This window comes from Sylvia atricapilla, chromosome 4 (genome assembly GCF_009819655.1).
Source record: "Sylvia atricapilla isolate bSylAtr1 chromosome 4, bSylAtr1.pri, whole genome shotgun sequence".
NCBI classification, from domain to species: Eukaryota; Metazoa; Chordata; class Aves; order Passeriformes; family Sylviidae; genus Sylvia; species Sylvia atricapilla.
The window spans coordinates 1784815-1809796 of NC_089143.1; the positions used below are offsets into that span (position 1 = coordinate 1784815).

The 24982-nt window shown below is 36.4% G+C and overlaps 1 protein-coding gene across 1 annotated transcript in view; it reads right to left on the reverse strand.

Moving 5' to 3' along the window:
- The window catches only part of FAT1 (FAT atypical cadherin 1), a 104051-nt gene that overhangs the window by 42449 nt on the left and 36620 nt on the right, over positions 1-24982 (reverse strand). The window contains 5 exon segments of the mRNA XM_066316915.1: positions 702-841; positions 5033-5243; positions 5758-6087; positions 8892-8953; positions 23355-23669. Of these exon segments, the coding sequence (XP_066173012.1) occupies positions 702-841; positions 5033-5243; positions 5758-6087; positions 8892-8953; positions 23355-23669 (1058 nt within the window).

Genomic DNA, 24982 nt, shown 5'->3' on the forward strand with positions numbered 1-24982 from the left:
TCATATAAAACATGACTTGGACATTGCACAACTGGTCATCCACAGATCTTCCAGGGGAAGGGGAACCACACTATTTTAAAAGGATTGTCTTTAAATTTCAAGTACAGTAATCAATTTATGTGGTGATTTTGGGGGAGCTTGTAAAGAGGAGTAATTCAGATGAGTAGTATTAATCCTTTTCTTGTGAGAAAGTCATGCATGCAGAGGGGCTTAGTTTCTGTTTTCATTTATTTAGCTGTAGGAACATGTTATAACATAAAAGCTGCTGGTTCAGACTACAGTAAAATAAAACACCACCTTATACCTAAGCCACCAAACAAAGTGGCTCTGTGAATATCAGAATTTACTTCTATTTTAGACAAAGTCCTTAATTTAAATAAACCATGTTGATTGTCTAAGATTAAAAAAAAATGGTAAAAAGAAAACCCAACACCTTCCCCACCCTCCAGCTACGTACTCTTTTTTTTAAGTGCTTCATCAGAATATTCATCATCTGAGTGCTGATAGATCTGGTTCTATCGGTTTTACTTCTATTTTAGAAGAAGTCCCTAATTTACTTCTGTATTAGACAAAGTCCCTAATTTAAATAAACCATGTTGATTGTCTAGGATTAAAAAAATGCTAAAAAGAAAACCCAACACCTTCCCCACTCTCCAGCTACATACTCTTTTTTTTAAGTGCTTCATCAGAATGTTCATTACCTGAGTGCTGATAGATCTGGTTCCATCTGTTGCTTCGACTGTCAAGTTGTAATTTGATTTCTGCTCTGCATCAAGAGGTCTTGCAACAATGATAGTTCCTGTGCCCTTGTCCACATCAAATCGACTGTCATAGTTGCCACCTTGTTCAGGAAATTGTGAGAGGGAGAAGTTAATATAATGCATTTTTGCTTCGTTGTTTTCATGTATGAGCATGTTCTGTCTTCCAATGCTTAATGAAGGTGGAGCTATATATACATATACACACATTTAGTTTAAATACTTTAGGTTTTTTTCCTGGTAACCATATGATATTCACTAATTGATATTTAAAACTGAGGCGTTTTGGACAAAGCTGACTTGCCTGGCTCGTGGAAAGTCAGCTGGGACATTGTTATTAGCAAGATTCTTTATTTAAAAAAAAATCCATGGAATTCTATGATTCCATATAGCAGGATATTGAGAATTATTGCATCAAATGCAACAGTTGTTTTTGGGCAGATTGTCAGCTAATAAGTGAAAAACGTACTTTTTATCAAAATACGTTAAAATCCCAAGTCAGACACAGAGTCAATTTTTGTCTTTTGGAGCACAGTACATATTATTATCTTCATATATGACTATAGATAAGGCTGAAAAAGCTGCAGTACCTCCAAAGGATTCTCATCTTAATGCTGAGTATCTAAAGCGTTCACTACCTCATGGAGATAGGCAGGATTCAGAGCAGCACTAAACGTTTAAATGCCCAATGTTTAAATACGGCCAAGCTCCTTTTCTGAAGCAAATTATCTTAATTTCCCTTGTGAAATTTTCAAATTACTCTTTGAAATATAGTTAAATAACTGTGTAGATCAATAGCTACACTCAGTTGCTTAAACATTTAATTGATCATCCTGCTGCCCACCCGGAGCAGGCTGTCCTGAGAATGCAGTGTCCATTAAGTCCAAATACTATTAGTGATGATGAATACTGCCATTTAACTGCAATTGCTTCAGACCTCTCAATAAACTGCCTAAAATGGGAAGAATCAATTTTTATTTTGGTCAAGCCAGCGCTAGATATTGCAAACCAATTTCTTCTAATTATGGGCATGTGTTTTTCTAATTATATTTTAAAAGGATAGCAGATAGCATTCAGATACCATCTGAGTGCCTTTTTTTTTTCTTTAACAAGATTATACATGCTAAGCTTTGCAAATCACTAAATGCCTTTTATGAAAAGCCAATGTCAGAAGTGAGAGGGTGAAGTTCCAAAGGTTGCAAATTTGAACTCAGTCCAAGAAAAAAACAGTAAATACTGAAATGAGCCCCCATTCACATGTGAAAAGGATTTCACCTTTAGAAGGTTCCACTGCGTGACAAACATATCAGTTTAGGAAAGATGGGCTGGATTCTGCTTCACTGGATTTGAGATATTTGATAATTACCAACATGGCATCATTTTTCCAATTCAATTGAAAGCCAATTCCTCTTTACTGACCCAGCAGCAGTTTCTGAATCACTCAAATGGATAGAAACTGGACATCATGGAAGGCAGCAGCTTTTTTCTTTTCTTAACAGATGTACATGAATTATTTTTAATGGGCTTTGTGCAGTATGTCAGCTTTAGAAGCTGAATCTAGCTTTTCCTTTCATAGCTGGCAGGCAAAACCATTTCCTCAGATGTCTCAATGAAGTTCTCGACACTTTAAGGGAAGAGTAAAGCGAATGAGCACGAATTGGTACAATCAGTTTTCCTGACACAAGGACAAGCTCTCTAACCAACATTTTTCCCTCCCTTATCAAGAAAATCACCAGGGTCTTGCCTATATTTTTAGCAGTAGTGATATCTGGTGATCCGCTGAAGCAGAACTCAACCCAAACTTCTGCATCTAGTACACTTGAAAGTGTAACAGCAACAGTTTTGGCCAAAGCCAAAACTGGATGCTCAGAATTGATGCTGTATAAATGTAATGATGACAAAACAAAACAAAAACGAACCTGTCACAAATGCAACCGTGAGCACTTTGATTTCCGAAGGGTTAATAAAATAAATAGTTTATAAATGTACGCTTTCATTTCAGATCTCATAATCTGGTAATAAATTATGTGATCTCAGCAGATACCTTCTGCTGTACAGTTCAGGTCACAAGCCATCTGTAAGATGTAAAATACTTCACTAGCAAGCTTGTCTCCTGGCTCAGCCAAAAAGAAAGAAAGCATGGAAAGCAAGCACAGAACACAAAGGAAAGCTGTCAATCAAATTCATTCATGCTATTAGAAACAGTCAAAGAGGGCAGTAAAGTGACCACCTGTAAGAGTAACCCATAACTTCACAACATGATCACAATATCAAATTTTCCAAAACACTTTTACTAAGAAAACCGTCCAAATGAAATGGTTTATTTTACAAAGCTTGGACAAGTAATGCTCTTTTCCCCACTGAAGTTCTCTTTATGTATCTTTCTAAAAAGAGCAGGAAAAGATCATTCATTTGCTGCTTTAGGCATACAATAAAACTATGTAAATGTCCAAACTGTGCAGCATACTTAGAAAGAGCAGATCAAAATAACACTCTCAATCAGAATTCTATTCAGATGTACACACTGTTCAGAGTGCACAGCAGTTGAAGCATGCTAAGAACAATAGAAAAGCACATTGCCAATCTAATTAACAAATTTTGCTAATAAAAGGCCCCAGAAAACATCACTGCTGTACTGTGTTCAGACTCAAAAAAACTCTTGAGGCCTATTCTATCTACTCTCTTTCATCTCTGGCAATGTCACTTTCTTAACCTTTCATTTAATGGACTCATTTTAGTGTACAGATATTTGTTTGCTATTGACTGGATAACCCTAATTTGAATTGGAATGTGTGATACCGTCTCATTTTTCCTGCTCACTCATTTTTATACTTTCTGCTTTTCTACTGGGTGTGTTTGGGAGAACAGTGAAAGAGCTCAGTTCCAGAACACCTCTAATGCAGAACTGTGCTCCAATGAGAATGCAATAAAGCATCCTCAATTTTTTAGCTCCTCTAGAGAGTTCTACAGATCTGTAACCCCTAGATTTGTCTAAACACCAACACTTTTTATTCGATTACAATCTATTCAGTCAGGAACTTTTTTTTAAAGGAATACATTTGAAAGAACCATTCAAAAATTCTATTTAAGTATTTAATGCATTAGCAATGATTATAATTATCATCACAGCTGTTATTCATGCACAAAGCACGATTTTAGGGAAGAATTGTCTCTGTTTACATGTTCTTGAAAATTTTCTGAAAATAACGATTTGGCGTTTATATATTCCTGCCACTTGTATCACTTTCATAAACTTTATTTTTAACTGCTGCCCTTCTCAGTAAACCTCAGGAAATGCATACAACCAAAACAGATGTTTAAAATACTTAAATTATTGAGAAATAATTTAAAATATGCTCTTCCCAGCAACTTAACATCATAATCACGGCTAAAGATTTCAGTAGGAACCAAGATGAAAAAGATCCTTATCTCGTGAATGTAGTAGAAAAATCGCACTATTTATTATTATTGAGTAACAAATCTATCAAAAATCTGATAAAGTGACAGAAAGAGTTTACTTAATCCTTGAAGCAGTTTGCTACAAGGCACCTCTCCTAGAACAAAGCTATGCCATTCTCCTTGATTCTAACACACTCAACACACAACAGAAGTTGGTTTTACTATCAGCTATGCAGTGAACACTCTGTGTATTACTAGTGCTCAGAAGACTAGTGACTAAGTCTAAACTTCAAAAAAAGCACTATTAATTCTGTTACCATGACATCAACATATAGTCATGTTACTGGTTAGAAATCCCCTTTCAATGGCAGAGGTTAAGATAGGATTTAGTAGAAAGAATATGCACAGGAAGAAGATTGCTGGGGTTAGGAACATTGCAAGCTTTCCTTTTAGTACTGAATCACAGGACAGCAAACTGAGAGGCAGCCCAGAGGAGAAGAAATCCCTGTGAACTGTAAAATCTCTTTTGGAGCACACTACCCTGATCTGCAGAAAACTAGCATCTTGTTTCCTTTCCTATCATCCAGTCTATGAGATTGACTTCATCAGTTTTCATTCCAGTGACACAATATTCATAAATCAATTTTAAAACTGCAACACAGCAGATACTTTGCAACTTAGCTTTAATCTCTGATACACAGCGGCGTCGATAAAAATTAAATAATTTGCCTTATAAAATCCACATCTGCATTTAAAGAACGTCAAAACCTTGCATTATTTGGAAGAGTGATTAAAACCAAGCTGCAATGAGCCCTCCAGTATCTCAGACACCATGCATTTGTTTCTAATAATAAAGGCCCTTAAGGCATCCTTACCCGTTATGTCAAACCAAAGTGGTGTTCCAAGAGGTTCAACAGCTATTACACCAATCATGTGAGCAACTGGGTCACTTTCCATCACCGTAAAAGAAAAAAATGATTCCTCAAAATAAATAGGCTCTGTGGGTGGGACAGGCTTTGGAATCCACTCTATGTGAAGCCGTGTCGTCGAAGATTTTTGTGGCCGACCATTATCTACAGCTTTAATCTGTGAAACAGACACGTCTTTTAGGCTACAGGATCACATAAATCATTATGTCACATAAACAGAAAGCAGTAATAAGCTCCAAGCGTGTTTGCTCGTGTGAGATATTTCCAAAAAGGTTAAGTGTCTCTCAAAGTGCCACTTGCCCTTCATTATCTGGACAGCAAATGGAGAAAAAGTATGCAGCACCTGATAGCAGCGCAAAATGTTGCCATAAATTCAGTTTTATTTTGCTTTTTTTTCCTGAAGGTGAGTCAAACTGATTGTTTATGTTCCCTCGTGACATAAATTATCTGTCAAGCTCTGGGAAAGAACAGCACTTCTTAATACACAACACAAACATCTCAAATCATCCTTTAATAAAACCCACAAACAAACACACAAAACAGTACTTCTGGATTTGTTGGAGCTTTCTTCCTTCAGATACTGCAGTCACTCACCTGCCAGCCACTGACTAAAAAATGAACAGATAAAAGAACACTCTTACATATTCATGATCTACAAGATTTTCACTCACTGAAAGGATATCGTAGTCTCTCGCTGCGGAAAATTTCTTTGATGAAACCACTCCAGTTTTTGGTTCGATAAAGAATTTGCCATGTTCATCACCATCTTCAATGCTGTAGGAGATCTCTGCATTGGGGCCTTCATCTTTATCTGCAGCAATCACTCGATAGATGGGCTCTCTCCTGGCAGCTCTCTCTCGCTCGGGCTTGCCGCGCTCTGGAAGCCGGATTTTGTAGAATTTTTGCAAGAATTGAGGCTTGTTGTCATTCTCATCTAAGACCTTCACAATCACCCGTGCAATCGTTGATTTTGCAGGAGTCCCGTTGTCTGTTACAGTCACCTGTTTTTATTCACAAGGGTAAAGTTAGAGCTCAAACATGGATCTTCCAACAACGCTCCTCCCTAAAGGAGATTTTCCTAAAATTCCCTAAACAACTGTTCAGTCGTCCCCTAAATTCAGTTAAAGCAATTGCCTAAAGCTATTATGTATTTACAGAAGACATTCAAAAGTATATTCAGCTATTTTCTTCATATTTGGACACAAGAAATGCAACATGAAATGCAAATATTCATGCTCATCTCTAATAGGTGATATGATTTCCACATATATGAATATCTGCTTTCTTTAGTACTTGTAATGGAGCACCACCACATTATCTCTCAGTTCACCAAAAAATCCCAACCACACCCAGTGAGAAAACCCAAGCATATCCCAAATGAGGAAATTACAAGGGATATGGGATAACATGTCCATTAACATAAAATTAGCATTGCAACTGAACCAAGCAAATAACAAAGGCAAATTTGAGAAGTATCTGTTTGATTTTAATGCAACATTGGTTTTGAAGGCATTACTGACATAACCAAGAGTATATTAAAATATGAGGGAACAACATGAAGCTAATCTAAAACAACTCCATAAGAAAGTGTGACTTGGAACTCAAAAACACAAATTGTGAATAAAAAAATAGGGCATATTAGCTGCTATTATGTCAGCAGAAGTGCAATCCAAGATCAAATTTAACAGCAAAAAGGAATAAACCCACCAACCCATCTGGTCAACATCTCAATGCTCTATTAACTAGCCAGATACTCAACATTTGGGTGATAATACTGTCCACCATTCTGTGCATTTCTGGGTTTCTTTCCAACCTATTATCAGAGCTGTAAATATAAAACTAACACATGGGAAAACTGCTGCTTTAGGCCAGGCTGTCTGTCAGTACCTCTCTGTAGTTAAGAGTTTTTCTGTCAGATACTTCACAGACTTTTAACTAAAACTTTAACAACCAGTTGGGATTCAAAACGAAAAAAAAAAAGAATTATTATGAATTGCACCAGCAATAAACAATGTTCCAAACTAAAGAGCAACGAGCTTAAACTGCTATTTTATACACAATGACGAAAGCAGGAGGATTTATGTGCCATTATGTGACACTGTAATCCTAAAAATAAACTTTCTGAGTCCTGTACATGTTAGCTTAAGGTTATAAAGTGAAGCTTACATTAGCATGACTGCTCTAGCAGACAACTGCCCATAACATTACACTGTGAGTATGATCTCTGGCATAAGTTTTGGTTCAGAACAAGTGGCACACACACGTTGCTTAGCTGCAGCCTGAGAATTCACACAATTCAGACACGATTTTCAACAGGCAACTTGGATGTGTCCACCCTGTTCCAGGGATAAGGTGTAAGCAATCAAAGCCACATGGGTTTCTGATGGCCTCAGGATCAGAAAACGATCCATAGCTCATTTTATTTACAGTATAAATCTAATAAAAAACCCAGTATAATACATAGAGAAGAAAAATCATGATTTACCAATTTCAAAACCAATATACATAGCAGTGGTCAAGAAATGCAATATAATGGACATGAAGTGCTTTGGGAAACTGAGACAACCAGATTTGAGGAGGTAATTTAAAAAGAGAATTATACAATTACTTTAAAATTTATGGGGATTCTTTGTCTAGAACTAAATCAGATCTGCCATTTCATTAATTTTGTAACTATCACTTGTAGAACCACACTGCAGAGGAAATTCTGCCCCACTGCTACTTAGGTACAAAAGGTTCTTTTCAAAGCTGATACAGAAAATAATGATAAAAATATTGGTCCAACAGCTGCATTATCCAGCTCACAATGCACCAAAGGGACACAAAAGGCCCAGGAAGACTGCACATATACTGCAATTATGGAAAAGGATAGTTTATCAAGGAATAAATACATTCATCTCCACATCTCTGCAGTCACTGCACTCCTATTGGAACACCTGTCTAAGGATTTCACAAGGTTTGAGTAAGTCTAGAGCTGCTCCTCTGTCTTTAACATTAATTTGGTCAACTCTCATTGCAGTCCTTTATCTGTCATCCAGGACAAGAGGCACAGTAAACGTTCCAGATAAATCTTAGGACATCAGGATCACTGTGAATATGAATTCTTCCCTACAGGGGAAGTACCATGCCATCACACTGCTTGACAACACTGAAACTTAAAGCTCTCTATGTGTTTTCCTTTCAGGTTGTTTGACAGAGAATGAGAAAAGCTCTAAAAAAAACCTACAATCACCAGGCAATTAATTCAATAAAATAAATAGTTAAATAAAAGCTTTATTTCACAAGTTTCATGCTTTTGAAAGGGACTATAATGCACATCTTGCAACTGATGTGACTGGTAAACATGTGATGCAGGAAATAGGGCTACTCACACCCCATCATTTTGTATCCTCTGTATTTTAAAAACATTCTGCACTTCTTTTCCACAAGCCTATGCTCAGCAAGTTAGGCTAAAACAGCTATTCCAATAATTACACACAAATATAAAAAGAGGAATCATTCCTTTTAACAATCATGCCTTTGAACCATTTGAATGTAAATCTTTGGTTTGAGATATAAAAAAAAAAAAAAGTCATTCAACCTGTACCTTTACTCTTCTTTAAGCAAAAAAGCCCCAAACATTGTTTTTGTAAAGTACCTGGTTATCTGCATTGCAACATAACGAACAGAGAAGGAAATTTTACTTCTGAAATCCTTTTTTTAAAAATTCTTCATATAGAAATCGAGCCTGGAAAACTTAATTCTCTGTAAAAAGAGCAATGAACTTACAGTCACCTCTTTTCAGCAATCTAAATAAATTATTTACCTCCAGTATGTGCTCTCCCTGCTGCTCTCGATCAAGTTTTCTGGATGTGGTTGTAATTAGCCCTGTAAAATAGGAGAATAATTAATCAGATCCATCAAGAAAATAATCTGAATGAAGGTTAGGTTAAATCAGCAGTTACTGATATCCTCAGCATCAATTTCTTCTTAGGTGGCCACTTCCATTTTTGCAGAATTTATGCTTTTACTAAAGGAAGGGGTGAGGGGTTTCCAATCCTTAAAAGCTGTGAAAATATTCTTTGCAATCTGAAAACTAAGCTGTTCTAACACTCAAGACAAACACAGTTCAGTGTTCCAACACATCTGTGTGTGTTATGTTTCTGACAGAGTAATGAATGCAATTCTCTCACATGAAATCTTGTTTTCAGAGGGCATTCATACACCTTTTTTACAGGGTGAAAATTTCAAATTATGATGGACATCATTTGAAATAATTACCAATCCCTTCTGGAGAAACACCTATTCACAATATTAGTGATAAAGGCAAAAGAAGGATAACCTGAAGAGATGCAGTAATAGTGGAAAAACAGACCAATTTGTCTGTGTTGGCTTGATTTCACAATGACAAGTGGTCAAACAGTTGCTGTTGACAATAGCAGAGAACCACAAGTTTTTGATGCATGATGTTATATCTTGTCACAAGAGCTTGATACACTCCTGATCCAAGATTAGGAAGGCATGATGGGTTTTGTTTTAAATGAAGGAAGTCAAAGAGTAAGAGGTAACAAAAAGTGAAATCTAATACAGAAGGATCTTATTTGAATTAATTCTCCCTAACAGTTCAGAATTTTAACTATTGAGTTTCATGAAAAGAAAACTTGGTCAACTCTCAGTTATACAGTGGAATGATTTGCTATTGTGTGAGTTAACAGCTGCAGCCACAAGAGAATTCAGTTCCTTTGCTGCACAAAAGCCATTAACCATTTTTCAGGTCCAAGTTGGCCCCAAAAATAAAACTGCTGTGTTCACGTGGGGCTGAGCCTGTGCTGCTGAACCTTGCTAGACCCAGCCTGGTCTCTCATGAAGCAAACACCAAGGTTTGGATCTGCTCAGTTTAAGCAACTACTGATCAAAGCATCCCATAAGCAGCAACACAGAGGATACTGCAATGTCAGAAGGCATTTTATCCAACCATCCCAGGTTTTGGTAGTGAAAGGAAAGCACTCATCCTCATCCTTAATTGCTGAACTGGAAAACAAGGAAGCAATTACCCAATGAAGGATGAAATAGAGATCAAAATACAGGCGGCATACTTCATGTTCCATTTTCTAACTACACAGTCATTTTTTAATTAAGGAATTAAAAAAATAGTAATAGTAAAAACTACAGTAATTTTAATACGACCTTATCTAAGGAAAATTAAAATCCACTTAAAAAGTTTTCAAAGCTGGCCTGCTACAATAAAAAAAGCCTTCAATTTTATCTCTCAGCTGATAAAAAGTAGAGTATGTAAGAAAAGCAATAAAGACTTCAATTTCACTTAGAAGAGAAAGGCCAAGAGAAACAGGACTGCATATCACAGGTGCATGGCTACTCAGTGCTTCTGACAAAACCAGCTGTAGTCGACTTAGACCAACAAAATAGACAGCCTGTACTAAATAATAATATGAACAAAACCTATATAAGGCAATATTATGGCTGTCAAATGTTCAAACAACTATTCTCCAAAAAACAGATAGTACAAATAACAGCTGTTTCAATTATGGTCAAATCTGCCCTTGTTTTTCCAGCAGTTTTGTTTGCCATCATATTAAATCCATTATTTATCCAGTATTCTAGACAAAGATATGTCAACTTCTCCTGCTTTACATTTTTATGCTTTTGCAGCACATAGAAGATTGCCATTGTCAGGATACATCTTTTGGTATTATGAAATAATTGTCACAACTTACAAAGAAAGGGGTAAAATTAAAACATACAAAAACCCCAAACAAACAACAAGGAAAAAAATAGGTGCACTATTACTGTGAATTTAGAAAGGGGCAGGAGAAGAAAGAGAAAATGATGTGAGAGTTCTCCATTAACCTTCCTGAGGTAATATTTTCACATGGGTATTACAGAGCTGTGAACAATGACTGCTGGAAATATTTATTGTTACATATTCTAAAAAGCTTTACTCTCCTGCCTAATTCTGGGCATTTCCTTTTCACAGGCTCTTAGGAAACAGAACAGAACTGGGAACTGGAAGTGCACCAGTGGTACAGCCACTGCCTCATCTGCCTCCTTCCAGCAAAGGCACTTGCAGGTGACTTGGGAAAACACAAGATCTCCTAAAAACCTCTTTCTACTGAGTGTCTCTGTTAAAATCCAGCACAAGCCTCTCCATGAAGCATTAATCTCAAGGCTCAGCACAGTTACAAGAGAAAAGGGTAGATTGCAGCATAGCCACTAAAGGAGCTGACTTTGAACAGCTGGGTTGGAGATGGGGAAAATCGTAAAAAAAGCCAGGAAAAATAAAGCAATCCTAGCAGAAATACCTCATGATGCTTCCATTTCCCTGAATATTCAATAGTTAGTCCACATCCCCTCACTATAAGATGACTCCATCTCTCACAGCAGCAGCAAGTAGAGAATTACATGAGATGAGAAAAATGGCACTCTTCAATAGCTTCCTGTCCATTTTATTTTTCATCAAGAGCCATGAAAACTGGAGCACTGCTAAAGATGGCAATTAATTCTTGGAGGGAAAAATATCAACCAAAAAAACCATTCAAAAGGTTTTGCTTTAAGCCCTCAAAACAAAATTCTACCATGTACCACTACTTTACACACTCGTGATTCTTAAAGGAAGTCTTATTCTATAAGATAAAATTCCTGTTAATGAACTCAATTATTAATGAACAACTCAAATGGGTAAGCAGAAAAATATCCAGCAAGTACAAAATACACACGCTTTGATCTGTTAAAACCTCCAGTCTTTTCAGCCAAGCATGCCACACTTCTGTTAAAACACTTCAGACCAATAACAGAAGGGCTTAGTCTTCACCATATATATCCTGTATATTCAGCAGAAACTAATGCCAACAAAGGAAATGTAACACTTCTGGATTTAGAATCACATACACATGCATGACATTCTTTTTATTTAACTCTTTACTGCTAGACACTTTCCTGAGTGCAAATTTAGCTTCAGTGAAGCCTTTCACTCCAGCTTAAGACTATAAAAGGCTTGATTATTGCAATCACTGCATTTTTTCTGGTTTGGCCAGGTTTTTCTATACTCCAGAATGTTTAATGCTGCTCCAACAGATTTTTGCCCATTGTTGATGAGCTCTCCTGAACTATGGCTGTGGTAATAAGGTCAAGTGCTCCTCTGCACTGTGGCTGCCTGTTAAGAGGCTTGGGGAGAATCTTTGGACCTACACAAGTCAGCTCCCTGCAACAAAAGCCACCATTCCTCTCTGATCTTAAGTTTCTTTAGATTGAATTCCTTCTCTTTTCTGTAACACTTGGTATATATCCTTGCTGTGCCACTCCCTCTCCAAAAATAAGTGCATGACCACACTTATGCACACATCACATCCCCAAAGAAGTGGCAAGTAAAAGATTTCAAAGAAGCTCTGAAGAAGTATAAAACATTTAGTTTTGAAATCTCTGTTATGAGGTGGGGAGAATGTGTCCATTGCCAAATGAAACCATGGCATGAGTGAGGAACAGGTCACTGTGACAAAACATTCCATTTCAAAGCCAAACTGATTCAGAGCATTGTTTTGTAGTTATATTCTTGCATTTTCCTTTTCTGTCTGCCTCCTTTTATCAGCCCCCCCTCTCCCAAAACCAACAGGAACAATAAGCTCCAGTAATTCACATCACTGACTATTATTCCACCTGAAATCAATGTCACTATGGCAAGATGGGTCAAGCATTCTTCAGAAATGCAGGTTTATAAGAACCATTTCTGAGATAATGACGAGGAAATGATACCTCTAGTGAATTGGTGCAATTTTTGTATTTAGTAAGATTAAACAACTTGCCTCATCAGAAATATTTTCACAACAGCAGCTTAATAGTTTAGAGAGCTTTTGGATAAATCAGAGCTCTTCTGCCTCACTAGCTGAAGACATACTAGAATCAACTGAAACAAACTGTGAACATCTGTAACAAACCAACCAAACCAAACCAAAAAACCTGCACTAGTAGAAAATACAATTGTATTCTCCCTTCATTCCTAATTTGAGTTTACATTCTGAGGTGTCTATTTGAGGTCTACCCAACACCCAAGAGGATTACAACTGCATTCAGAGAAAACTTACCTCAGATTTCTGTTTTAAATAATAGCAAAACAAACATACAAAAATGCAACTCCAGTATACAATTACGCAAATGTAAATGAAACTGCTACTTTTGGAACAGAAATCAGCACCAGAGATCAGATATTAGCAGGGATTTATTTCACATCAGTTCCCATCTACATCATATTATCTCTTTCTGAAGACTGGCACATCAGCAACAATTTCCATTCAGTGCTGAATGATACAGATACAAGCCATACACTAAATATGAGGGAGGTCATATTGGGTCAGTGTGGTTTTTGTGATCAATGCAAACCATAATGAACCAGTAAAAACGGTTTCTCTGGACTGAATCAGCCAATTATCACTTTAACTCCCAGTCATGATTACTGCGACTTAATCAATTATTATTTTAGCTCTCATTCCCCCACTTCAACCCCAAAACCAACAGATTACTAGCGAATGTTAAAGGGACTTCACTAATTACTAGTGAATGCCTTTATTTTTAACATGTTCTTATAGCTTCAGATCCGTTTACAAGGTCTTAATACGTAAATCAGTCTAAGACTTGAAGGAAGTATGGATTTTAAATCCACATATGGCTGTAATGGCAATCACATTAACTACTGAATAACACAGCCCAAAAGCACTGAGCAAATTACAGCAAATATTCTGTAGGCTGAAGATCAATTATTTCTCTTTAAGGGATAGAGATCCTGTCTCACTTCAAGGCAGGGTTTCCTACTAATCTTCCTTGGTGTATTGTATCCTTCAAGACAGTTTACCCCTCCAGACAGAGGAATATATCTTTGGAATGACAGACTGGGAAGTTCACAGGAATCAGCAGTTTCCTCCTCACAGAAGTACTAGGTGTGCTCCAGTCATGTCTTAGACATCTCCCATAATACAGTGAGGGTCAAGTCTCACTGTCTAAAGATCTCTTATGACATAATTTTAAATGTCTACCGATATCTCAGCACTTCCCAGAATATGAACAAAAGTACTGATAAAACAATAATCCGTGATTATTCTTTCACTGAGGATCAGTGACATAAAGATTACTTTTTTTTCAGTCCTCTTTCAACTGATTTCAAGTTAAGCGTGTTTTACACCTAATTTACAATGACCATCAGAAAAGGCCCACATTTTCTTTCTAAAGATGTTCAGATAAGCTTTTTGGCAAGACTGCAGTCAAAACTCATTTTCTTCGTAAGTTAAAATAAACTCTATCTTGTAAGTCATGTAATGCCAAATGATGACTATTACAAGCTAGAAAGTTTAATATATCACCACTGTCCTACATCACCATGAAGGCAGTCTGCTGAGTTAAAAAAAAAACAAACAAGATAATGCTAACAAGTTATCATACTGGAGCAAGTATATCATAAAGGAACTGAACTTTGGTTTACACAGCCTTAAAGATAATTCCTTAGAAATTTCATTTGCTTTTCATTCCTAAACTCTTCCTTCTTCTAAGCACTTTAATAACTCTCATCGAAACCAGCAACAGGATTGTTCACCAGTAATTTTCTAATGCTGAAATATGGTTGTAAATATACAGTCCCAAGATAAATCAGGAATATCATTTACAAGCACCTTAAATGGCTGCAAATGCCTCTTCTGCTCAAGAACACCATCTAAAAGTAATCATTACTGCTCTTTCAATAAAGGCCTCAAAATAAAAAATGGTACCACTTTTCAAGAAGAATTTAGAGTCTGAGCTCCCCTTTCAATTCTGCTAGCCATGTACTCTCTTCATTAGCTCTGCTGTTGCTTGTTTGTTCTCTCTGCCTCTTGAATTTCACCTTTTTTTTTTTGCTATGCAGTTGTTTAGGCATAACAAAGATTCATTCTTCCTAACAGATCTCACAGCCTGTGGCTAGGAGACTTTTTTGGGTAGTTTAAATGCACTTTTTTGGAGCTAAAGGACTTTATTCCCCACTTCATATGCAAACTTCCTGATGAGGTTTATTACACAAATGAGTTAAAATACCCTAGCTTTAGGAAAAAATTGAAGTCTACAGCAGTACACTGTGCTGAAGTCACTGCTCCCTTTTTGTCAGGTATAGCATGATGGCACTCAACTAGTGCAGTCTTTCACAGTTTGGTGCCTTCAATCCCCATGTACAGCCATTCAAGCAAAAGCCAACGGGACACTCCCACAGTGTACAGACACCTAAGTAAACCCCAGATGGAAAAATCTGAAATACATTAAGGTGTATTTGCTCTTCAGATCCCCTTTTCTTTTTACTTAGGTATTTCCTTATTTCTGTTTCAAACACTAGAGGATATGCTCTGGACTTCATCCACCAAAACACTCCTGGCACATTTGCCCCAGATGAATAGTTTGAATAGCACTCCATGAAAAGTCAAGCAATAACTGAGATCTCAGTCCTGCCCACGTCAGGAGTGCACCAAACAAGGGGGAACACCCTGCTCAGAAGGGTGTGTGTGCACAGCATATTTATTGAAGTACAGTAATATCACAGCATATTTATTGAAGTACAGTAATATCACAGAAAACGCTGACATTTTGGAAGAGACACTCAAGGATCATCAAGTGCAGCTCAGTGTTTATTAGATTGTTGCTTGTTACCAAGACAAGACAGCTTTGGATGTAGGATCAAAAAGTAGGTTACTTCACCCTATGGCTAATATTTCATACCACCAGGCACCATGTTTATCTGTAACCAGGCAATTTAACTACTACCATAAAGTATAAGGACAAGGTGCACATCTGAAGTTGAGTCACTTACCTGAACTATTTTAACAGCATGCTGGAATTTGCTGAGCAGAATACTCATTAATCATATCTGTGATCCGAGCATGAAACCAAGACAAGCAACCCACCAAAGATTATTTATGTACAGCATAAGTAAGAAAAAAATAATTTACATAAACAGCTAAGCCATCCAATACAACAAACACTGCAGAGCTTCAGCTTCTACTAGATTTCAAATGGAGTGTAAAATCAGTGTTTATTGATCATATAATTGTAGAAATTTCCATAGATATATCAAACTAAAAGCAAACTGTATATTCCAATTAGTCACTGACTACATTATTTTTAGTCTGGATTTACTAAGTCAGTGGTATTAACTTCTTCTGCAGTAATTTTTCTAGCAGTAAAATTATTTGGGAAATAATGAAAAGGACTATTTAAATAAAAACAAACACTCAAATAACTACATTAAAATGCTTTCTCTAACTACATTAGACTACATTTAACTACATTAAATGCACTGCATTCTCAGTGCTTGAAAGCATTTAGGGCAAGTTCAGTTTCACTGTCATTCATATTCATTTGGTAGTTTCTGTCATACAAAAGATAACACACAGAAGTATAAGTCAAAAGCAGTACAAGATAAAATCCCAAAATATGGTGTTTAATAAATAACAACAAATAGTTAAAATAATTTTGAGTGAAAAATTGAACAACAAAACTCACACACAGCTATTTGAAGGAAACTAATAAGTGGTGCTACATTTCCTCTAGAATGAACTTTGATCTTACTGTCAACAGAACCCTATAAATTTTTGTTACCTCATTGCTTACTTTGTGAAAATAGTCTTGCCTTCAAAAGCCACACCAATTCAAAGCTCAAATGCCTTCAGTAATTAACTCTGAACAAAAAATGAGCCTGGCATTGCTTACCAGCTACAGAAGTGACACAGAAAAAAGTTCAGCATTTTGATCTTCATTTAATTTTAAATCACGTAAGTGTGCAATATACTAACACTAGTTTTATCCAAGTTCCTAAAATGTTACATCAATCTGGATTAGAAACCACAAGTAGTTAAACAACAAAGATTTCCTTTGTTAAAATGAAGCCAGTACTACCCTGTGGTCACTGACCCTTCATTTCCTCACTGAGTAATTCTCCAGTGTTATCGGAAACTCGTGGAAGTTGTTTGCAGCTGTACCCATTTCTCATTTCACTTTGGTCTCCAAATCAAACAGAGAGACAGACAGACACTGTGTAAAATGCACAGGATACAGTTAGGGTCTGAAACAGGCAATTACTCAAAACTTCTGCTGAATTCCCCAATTAATATCCTTATCTAAATGGACTACCTCCTACACCACAGGATTACTAATTTCCTCAAAGGTTTGTCCATAACACTCTCATAATAATACCAAAGCCACTTCATATGTAAATTAATATATCTTTACAACACTCCCAAGTAATTAGGTCACGCAATTATTTCTATTTTATACGTGCAAGACCTAAGTATGGGAAAATTAACAACAAAATTAATTCTGGCATCCTCCTGTCCAGGTTGTGAGCCCAAGTCTAGTTTCCAGAAGTATGCCTCTCTTCCACACCAAGTTTCATTAAAAGCATAGAAAGTATTGACCTTTGCAATCAGCATCCCTGCCAATCTAAATGAAAATTGTTACATGGAGCAATATTAGGTACCTCCCATCCTCATTTGTTATTGCTGTTTTAAATTTCTGAGGTAAGGCATGACTTCTCAAGAAAGTAGTTTTTGCTTCCCAGCCCTGATTCCCTGCCCAAGCCAAATCTGCTTGGCACAACAAATGCAACAGAGGTCCTGGGGAAGTGTAAAGAAGCATACCAATTGTGCAAAAGGTCAGAAATTATTTCTAGACTGAATATATGCACAAGGTAACACAAAAAGTGTACAAGAGCCCTCTATGGATACCTGGTTAGGATTCCATTTTCTTGCTAAGGAGAGCTGAAACTCCTTTCTCCATGCAAATGCAGATTTTGCCCTTCTAGTGTGCTTGCTGCCACTCACAAAGCAGTGTACCCTTCTTTCAGACACCTTAACTCAGCAACCTTTGAGATATTCATCATACAGAGCCTGTAACACTGAGCAGCAGCAATATTCAAAAAAACATGGCATAGCAAAACTATTTCATCCATAAGGACAATGACACAGAATTCAGTGAGCTTTTTTTTTAGAGAGTTCAGTCTAATGTCTCTAGCTGCTGAGCAATTAAGGAAGTTCTCCCTAGCTCTTCAGTTTCCATGTTTTACACGTGACTTGCTGAGTTACTAATTTAAAAATTCATACCTTTCTTCTAATTTCACATGCATGTTTCCCATCCCACAATTTAAAAAGTAAAGCTAGAAGAAAAATACAAAACAGGGAACAATGACAGGGAAAGAGTTTGGTTGACAATTTCATTGTAGGGAACTGTAATCACACATTTTACATTGGGGAGCTAGTTTGCAAACCACCCTTACAATTCTTACTGGGTGCAACAGAAAGCTCATATTTGATGCATGCCCTACCCTCCTGAGATAGAAAGAAATTACATGCTTTGATTGAAAGCTTTTAGTAAAATGAATACAATAACTCTTCTGAATAGGCACTAACAGATCAATTTCTAAACATATAATTTCTAAATCCAAATAGATTAGACATTATAAAATAATAACTCATCAACTCATAAAGGTACACTTATATACAATGGTATCATCAGCTATCACTCGTAGATGCCACACTAATTACCTGTTCCACTTTCTCTAAGAAAGCAATCCTGCTATCAAGTGTCATCCTTCCAATACATCTCAAAAGCAAAAAGCAAATTGAGATATTGTAATATGAAAGACACGAAGATGAGGAAAAATTTAAATTTCCCTACTCAATATGACCGTGAACATGTAACAGAAACATTGAGTATTTTATTCCAAACATTAAAATAATCAGTTGTATTCTGTTAATACAACTGTGGAGTTTACATCTATGATACATGAAATTTTCCATTCTGCAAGTACCTAAAGAGCTCACAAGCAAATGAACCACACCTGCAAGGATCAAGAAAAAGTACTAAACTACTGTTATACACACCACATGTATTACATGTGCTTATAAAATCATTGTATATGTATTTTGAGCTGTAAAGCACAATTTATTTACTGCTGTGTAATCTTTTGCTGTACATGAGCACTGCTAAACATACAAATCTTCTCAGAACTCAGTGCAATAGCTCTGGTGTGAAGTGCTGAGATTTACTTAACACCAGTTGTAAATCTTTCTCTTTGTCTATTACTTCTGTATTTAATTACAAGTTATGCTGCAAGAAGTTATATAAAGTAGTAGTCATAATTGGCATGTTTGTCTACAGTTGTGTTCAGATTGAGCATGTAAATTAGGAATTAGGTCTTTATTCTCATTCTTTCTGGCAAATAATATAATGATAACTATTTTTATTCTACCTGGACAGTTCACTTTTTATTATATGGAAACCCCAAAGACAAATAAAATGTTATTTCATTTGCTTTCATGAAAGACCAAGTATATGGGAAAAGATTACAAAATGTCCTGTAATGTACTGTGTTATATATCCTGTTCCAAGAAGTGAAATAGCATGCAAAGAAAAACTTAGTAGAGCTTCCTTAAGTTATTTTTTAATTATTTGAAATATAAAAGCCATTTTTAAGTGCCAGTAAAGATTTACTGAAGGCCATACTTGGAAACAGATTGCAGCAAAAGCATGCAGATACTAAAGCCAGTAGCATTTCTGAGAAACAGATCAGTCAGTCAACAGTTCTTGTCATGAAAAGAAGTATCTTCTTTTTGTGAAAGATTAATATATCCTACAAAGATCCATGCCAGTGTGTTTCTAAAAATTCAGGATTATTGCGTTAAGACGCAGACATCTTAATCTGGAGTCCACAGAATTCTAGAAATGCATTAGCTACATCAGGAGAACAGAATGCAGTGCCTCACTTGATACAGGTTACATGTAGGTTGTCTCTATTTATAACCTGTATTACTGCTGTGTGTGGGAATCCTGGCCATGGACCACAACACCACAGCATTACATGTTACAAAGAGCAAGGAAACAATGGATCCTCGACCAGCAGAAGAGATAATAACACAATTACCACCTGAAACATGTTTTTAACATTCACCACCTATTTTAAGAATCTTAAGAGAGCTTTTAGTTGACTTGAGTGAATGCCATTACAGCTGACTCACCTTTGGGGATGCACAGCATCCTTAACTCACACCATCACTTTCAATGTTACAACAGGATAGAGTTAAAAATACTTGATTCACATTCCAGCCCCAACTTCCCCAAGGTTTGGGGGGAAACTTGGGGCCCTGGGGAAAGTTTCTCTTCCTTGGACAAACATTTTACAGCGTGGTAACTTCACAAGGTACAACAAGGATGATATACACACATAAGCAAACAAGACAGGACTTGATCTCTCCAATTCTAGTCAAATGCTCTCTTCAGTTGAGCCCTCTTTTAATTGATTAGGGAAGATAAAACACACTGTGTTACAACTAAAACAATAACCAATTTCTTTTTACGTGTTTTTTTTTCAACTCCATAACATGTCAATTCTGTTGAAAACACTTTCATACCAAATAACATCTATTCAGATTAAATATATTCGACATCTAATAGACAGAAGAGAGACTTGAGAACTGATGAACCTCAGTCAAAACTTGACCACTATGTCAGTGTCCACTGCAGACCAACAGTTTCATCTGGCCATATACAGGAGAGGCAGTATGGCCCATTAGAGCACGAGAAATTCAGTGCCCTATTTTATGGGAAGACAAATATATAGAGAGTTAGCTTTTTAATACCCATTGGATTATCTGAGTGCAGAAGTTTCCCTTCTCTTCTCTGCCCACCTTTTCCCTTTCACTATGTTTAATGTGTCAGTCCAGAAGCATGTCTATCTAGCATCATGATTTTAACAGCACCAGACACCAGTGAAGAGTGGTATGAATGGCACAGGATAGCTGAATTCCTAAGCCTGAGCCTTTAACTATATTGAGGGAAAAAAAATTATTTTCTTCTACTGAACGTAAATCAGAGGGCGATTCTTTTATTCCCAGTGCTTGTGTTCTGGAATAAAATGATTTTATTATTTCCAGCTGAAATTTTGCCTTTTTTCCCTTTAACACCAAGCTGAGGAGGACTGCAGCTTGCACTGCTTGCTTCTACTTCATGTGTGCTGCAATAAAGGCAGGTAAGAAAGTCTCGACAGAAAATCTTTATGCCTTTTCTATTAAGTGCTCCTTATCACTTCACCATCTAGTGTGTTGCGCTCTCTCTCTCAAGGTCCCTTTCTCCCATAAATGAGATCACAGTAAGCTACTGACATGGAAAACTGCAAACTCTGGCCAAAGACAAGTCACAATCTGCCAGTGCCCTAATTCTAACACCTATTAAATAGGAATAAAGATATTTCTTTATGCCAAAAACTTCGGCCAGGGAGGCACAGAAGTGTCTTTTTTTTTCAAAGCACAGTTTGGAAAATGCCACCTGGTGATGGGGGCAGGAAAAGGAGGAAAAGAACAGAAGAAAGAGGAAGAGAAAGTGACCTGCAAGAATATTTAAGGAAACAATAACCAACAATAACTGGCCAATTATACAGTAATGATGAAATGAATGGAGGTAGAATTTCTGTTCCTTTGCAATCTGAATACTGCAGTCACTCACTTTTTTTCCACTCAACTCACAGGCAATTTTATTCCCATTTTATCAGTATTATATTGAGACAAAAAATATCAGTGGCAGGCAAAAGTACTTTTCAAAATCAGGAAGGGCAAGGAAGTAGATAAAAAAGCAGACTTTTCCTTTTACATCATGTAAAATGAGAGAAAACACAGACATAGAATAAACCAAATCGAAATAAAGCATGCAAACACCTTCTGCATTCACTTTAGAAGACTGTGGTTGAATTTTTCTTGTTTTACTTGTCAGGTTCCCTTTTCCCCAAAACCAACATTTTGTAAATATAGTATTTGAATGAAGGCTTTAACCATACTAAATATCTTCTGTTGCTATAGGTATTTCATATGTCTCTCTTGGCAGTGTTTTCACTGATGCAGTACATGCTGACAGAGAAGTTATTGGCAGAAATAACCCAAATCACATACCTGTGTTTGCACTCAAGAGCTTTGCTGACACTGCAATTGCAATTGATAAAGCACACAAGTCTTTCATACCCTGAGGTGAAATAACTACAAAACTAAATGAAGGCCGTAGCCTTCAAAATGTATTTTTTTTTCACTCCATTTTTGCTCCTTGAAGTCTCCTGAAATTGCTTCCATGAATGGGCAAGAGCTAAATTAATAAAGCTTCTATTGCTCCCTTGTACTTACTGGGTTTGTAATAGATTAAAGTCACTCACTACACCTTTGCAGGACCTCTAATCTAAACTCTCTGAATAGTGAGAAAAAAAAATAAAAAAATCTGGTTGAGTGAATCAGAAGCCTCTCTCCTAATTTTTACTTTGAAATAATACCTAAACACAATACATAAAAAGCTAAGCTGGACACAATGTGGCAAATAAACCCCAAGCTCTTCTCTAGGCATAAACTGTGGGAAAAACATCCAGCATTATAAGTAATATTTTCTCCACATTATATGTATTATTTTCCCCACATTGAGATGGAAGGGATGGTAGGCAACTGTTAATTTATTTTCAAAATTACTGGGTTAGCTTCAGTTAAGATTATTTTGCTTCCCATCTGTCTGTCCTACACACCTTTCAGTATCTGCATTTCAGTTTCTAAAAGGTTTCCTGGTTCTTGTGTTTGTTCTCCCCTGTCAAAACCTCAACGTTTTCTCCTGAAGCTTTCCAAATAACCAGTCAACTTCGACTCTTTCTTGTCATTGCATACAAACCATACCTGAAAATAATCCTCCAGATTATGTATTTCTAGCAGCAGCAGTAGTTAATTACAAAGAAAGTATCTTCTGACTGTGGGACAAGTGAGTCTGCAGGTAATAAATGGCTTATTTTGCTTAGACTAATATGACCCTCACCCCTCAAAAAAATTTTTAAAAAGCCTGACAAAAAAATCATGCATGACACTTTGCAGACAACTAAACAACTTGGATGAAGCTAAACTAAAATATGGGGTTTATAAAATATAAAAATGCACAGATGTTGAGCAGTCTAGATAAGAGCTGTTGAGAAGTCAGTCTTCTCAAAACATGCCTGATGTGGATGTAAAGTACTTTGAACCAAGTGCTTCACTCTCACATCATTTTCTACATATTTGTATAACTTACTAATATTAACAGAGCCCAAGACATTAGCTTAACTCCAGCTTTTGTGAAAACATGCTTTCAATGTCAAACCAAAGATTTTGATTTCTTCTTATGCAAGTAAGATGACTGTAAGATGCAAGTAAGAAGTAAGTATGATTTATTTTTATGCAATAATTCATTAATTTATTGAAATAAAACACTGTATTGCACTTACCAGTTTTGGGGTTTATTGAGAAGAATCCCTGTGGATTTCCACTTGTAATCCTGTAGGTTAATTTTTCACTTGAGCTCAAATCTGGATCAAACGCCTCGATCTGAATGACAGACACATCTTTAGGTGAGTTTTCCATGACCTCTGGGTAATAAACTGGTTCTGTGGTCTGAGGAGCGTTGTCATTGACATCCCCAACTTCGATGTAGATTTCGATGAAGGATGACAAAGGCACCACGCCTTGGTCTGTTGCATAAACAGTCAGCCAATAATGGGAAGTGGTCTCACGATCCAGGTGATCTGCAGTCTCAATAATCCCTGTTTGATAGGAAAAAATTAAATAGAAAATGCTCACTAAGTATGCAGAAACGTGTCAAAATACAGTAAGCAACAAGTTTAATCAAGTTAATAAATCAAAATGAATACAAGTTCAAAATAACCCACACTGATTCTACAGTGTGAGCTAATACGCATACACAAACATATTGAGGCTAATCGGAAGTTACAAAAAATAAAATTACTGTAACGGTTTTCAGCCATCATGCATCACATATTTAAATAACATACTACTTGATCTCCTTTCCAGTATCTTTTGAAATACATCAGCACCATTCATAAAATTGGTTTTGCCTAAAAGATTAAATCAAATATGTAATTCACAATCTTCTGGGACTTGAATGACCCTCTTTACCTATTACAGTAAAATTTATACCATATTAAACTATGTGGTTTAGATGCCAAACTCTTGAGGTCCTTAAAATTATTCATTTAATGAAGAACTAGATAAATGTGAAACATTTTTATCACTGTGTTGAAATGAATTATTTGACTGAACTTTCTTAATGTGCTGATTTATGTTCACACAGACATGCCACAAAAAAAGAAAATAGAAGTCAAACCAAAGCTAACCCTTGCAGCATTAGGACTAAGCAATGGTTGTCATTATTCTAGAAATGGAAGGCAGCAAAAACAGCAGCAAAAATTTGCTCAATCTAACAAATATAAAATTAATTACCAAATAAGGAACCAGTATACAACTCATGAACTTAATAAAAAGTTGTCTGCTGAGCCAGAACTGACTAAAGAATTTACACAAGAAATACAACTTTTATTTTTATAATAAGTTTACAGGTACAGCTGTATTATGCATGTGTCAAAAGGGTGTAAGCCATGAGGGATGAATATTAAATAGTCATGGAGCCATGGCACAAAAAACTTCACACTTTCCTTTTCCTGATCCAGTCACATAATTTAACAGAACTTAAAATCAACCTGATGCATGTCAGGATGAGGAAGAGAGTAATTCCTTGCAACCATTTCAGTGAAAATTTTGAAGGGCTTTGTCATGGCTTTTACTATTTGTTATACACTCACACACCAGGACTAATTGGGACTGGATCCAAGATGAGTCAAACCATCACCAGGACAGCCAGTTCTGAACTCTGGATAGAGCCACATAATGTGAGAATGCATCATGTGGCACTTCTACTGAGCTCATTTACCTCACACAGACACATCTGGGTCTATACTTACATGTACACACCACCAGTAAAACAGGACCTCAATAAAAATATGTCACTGTTTTCACAGGAGTTCTTTGTGGAAAGGAATTAACTCCACGTGTTGTGTCC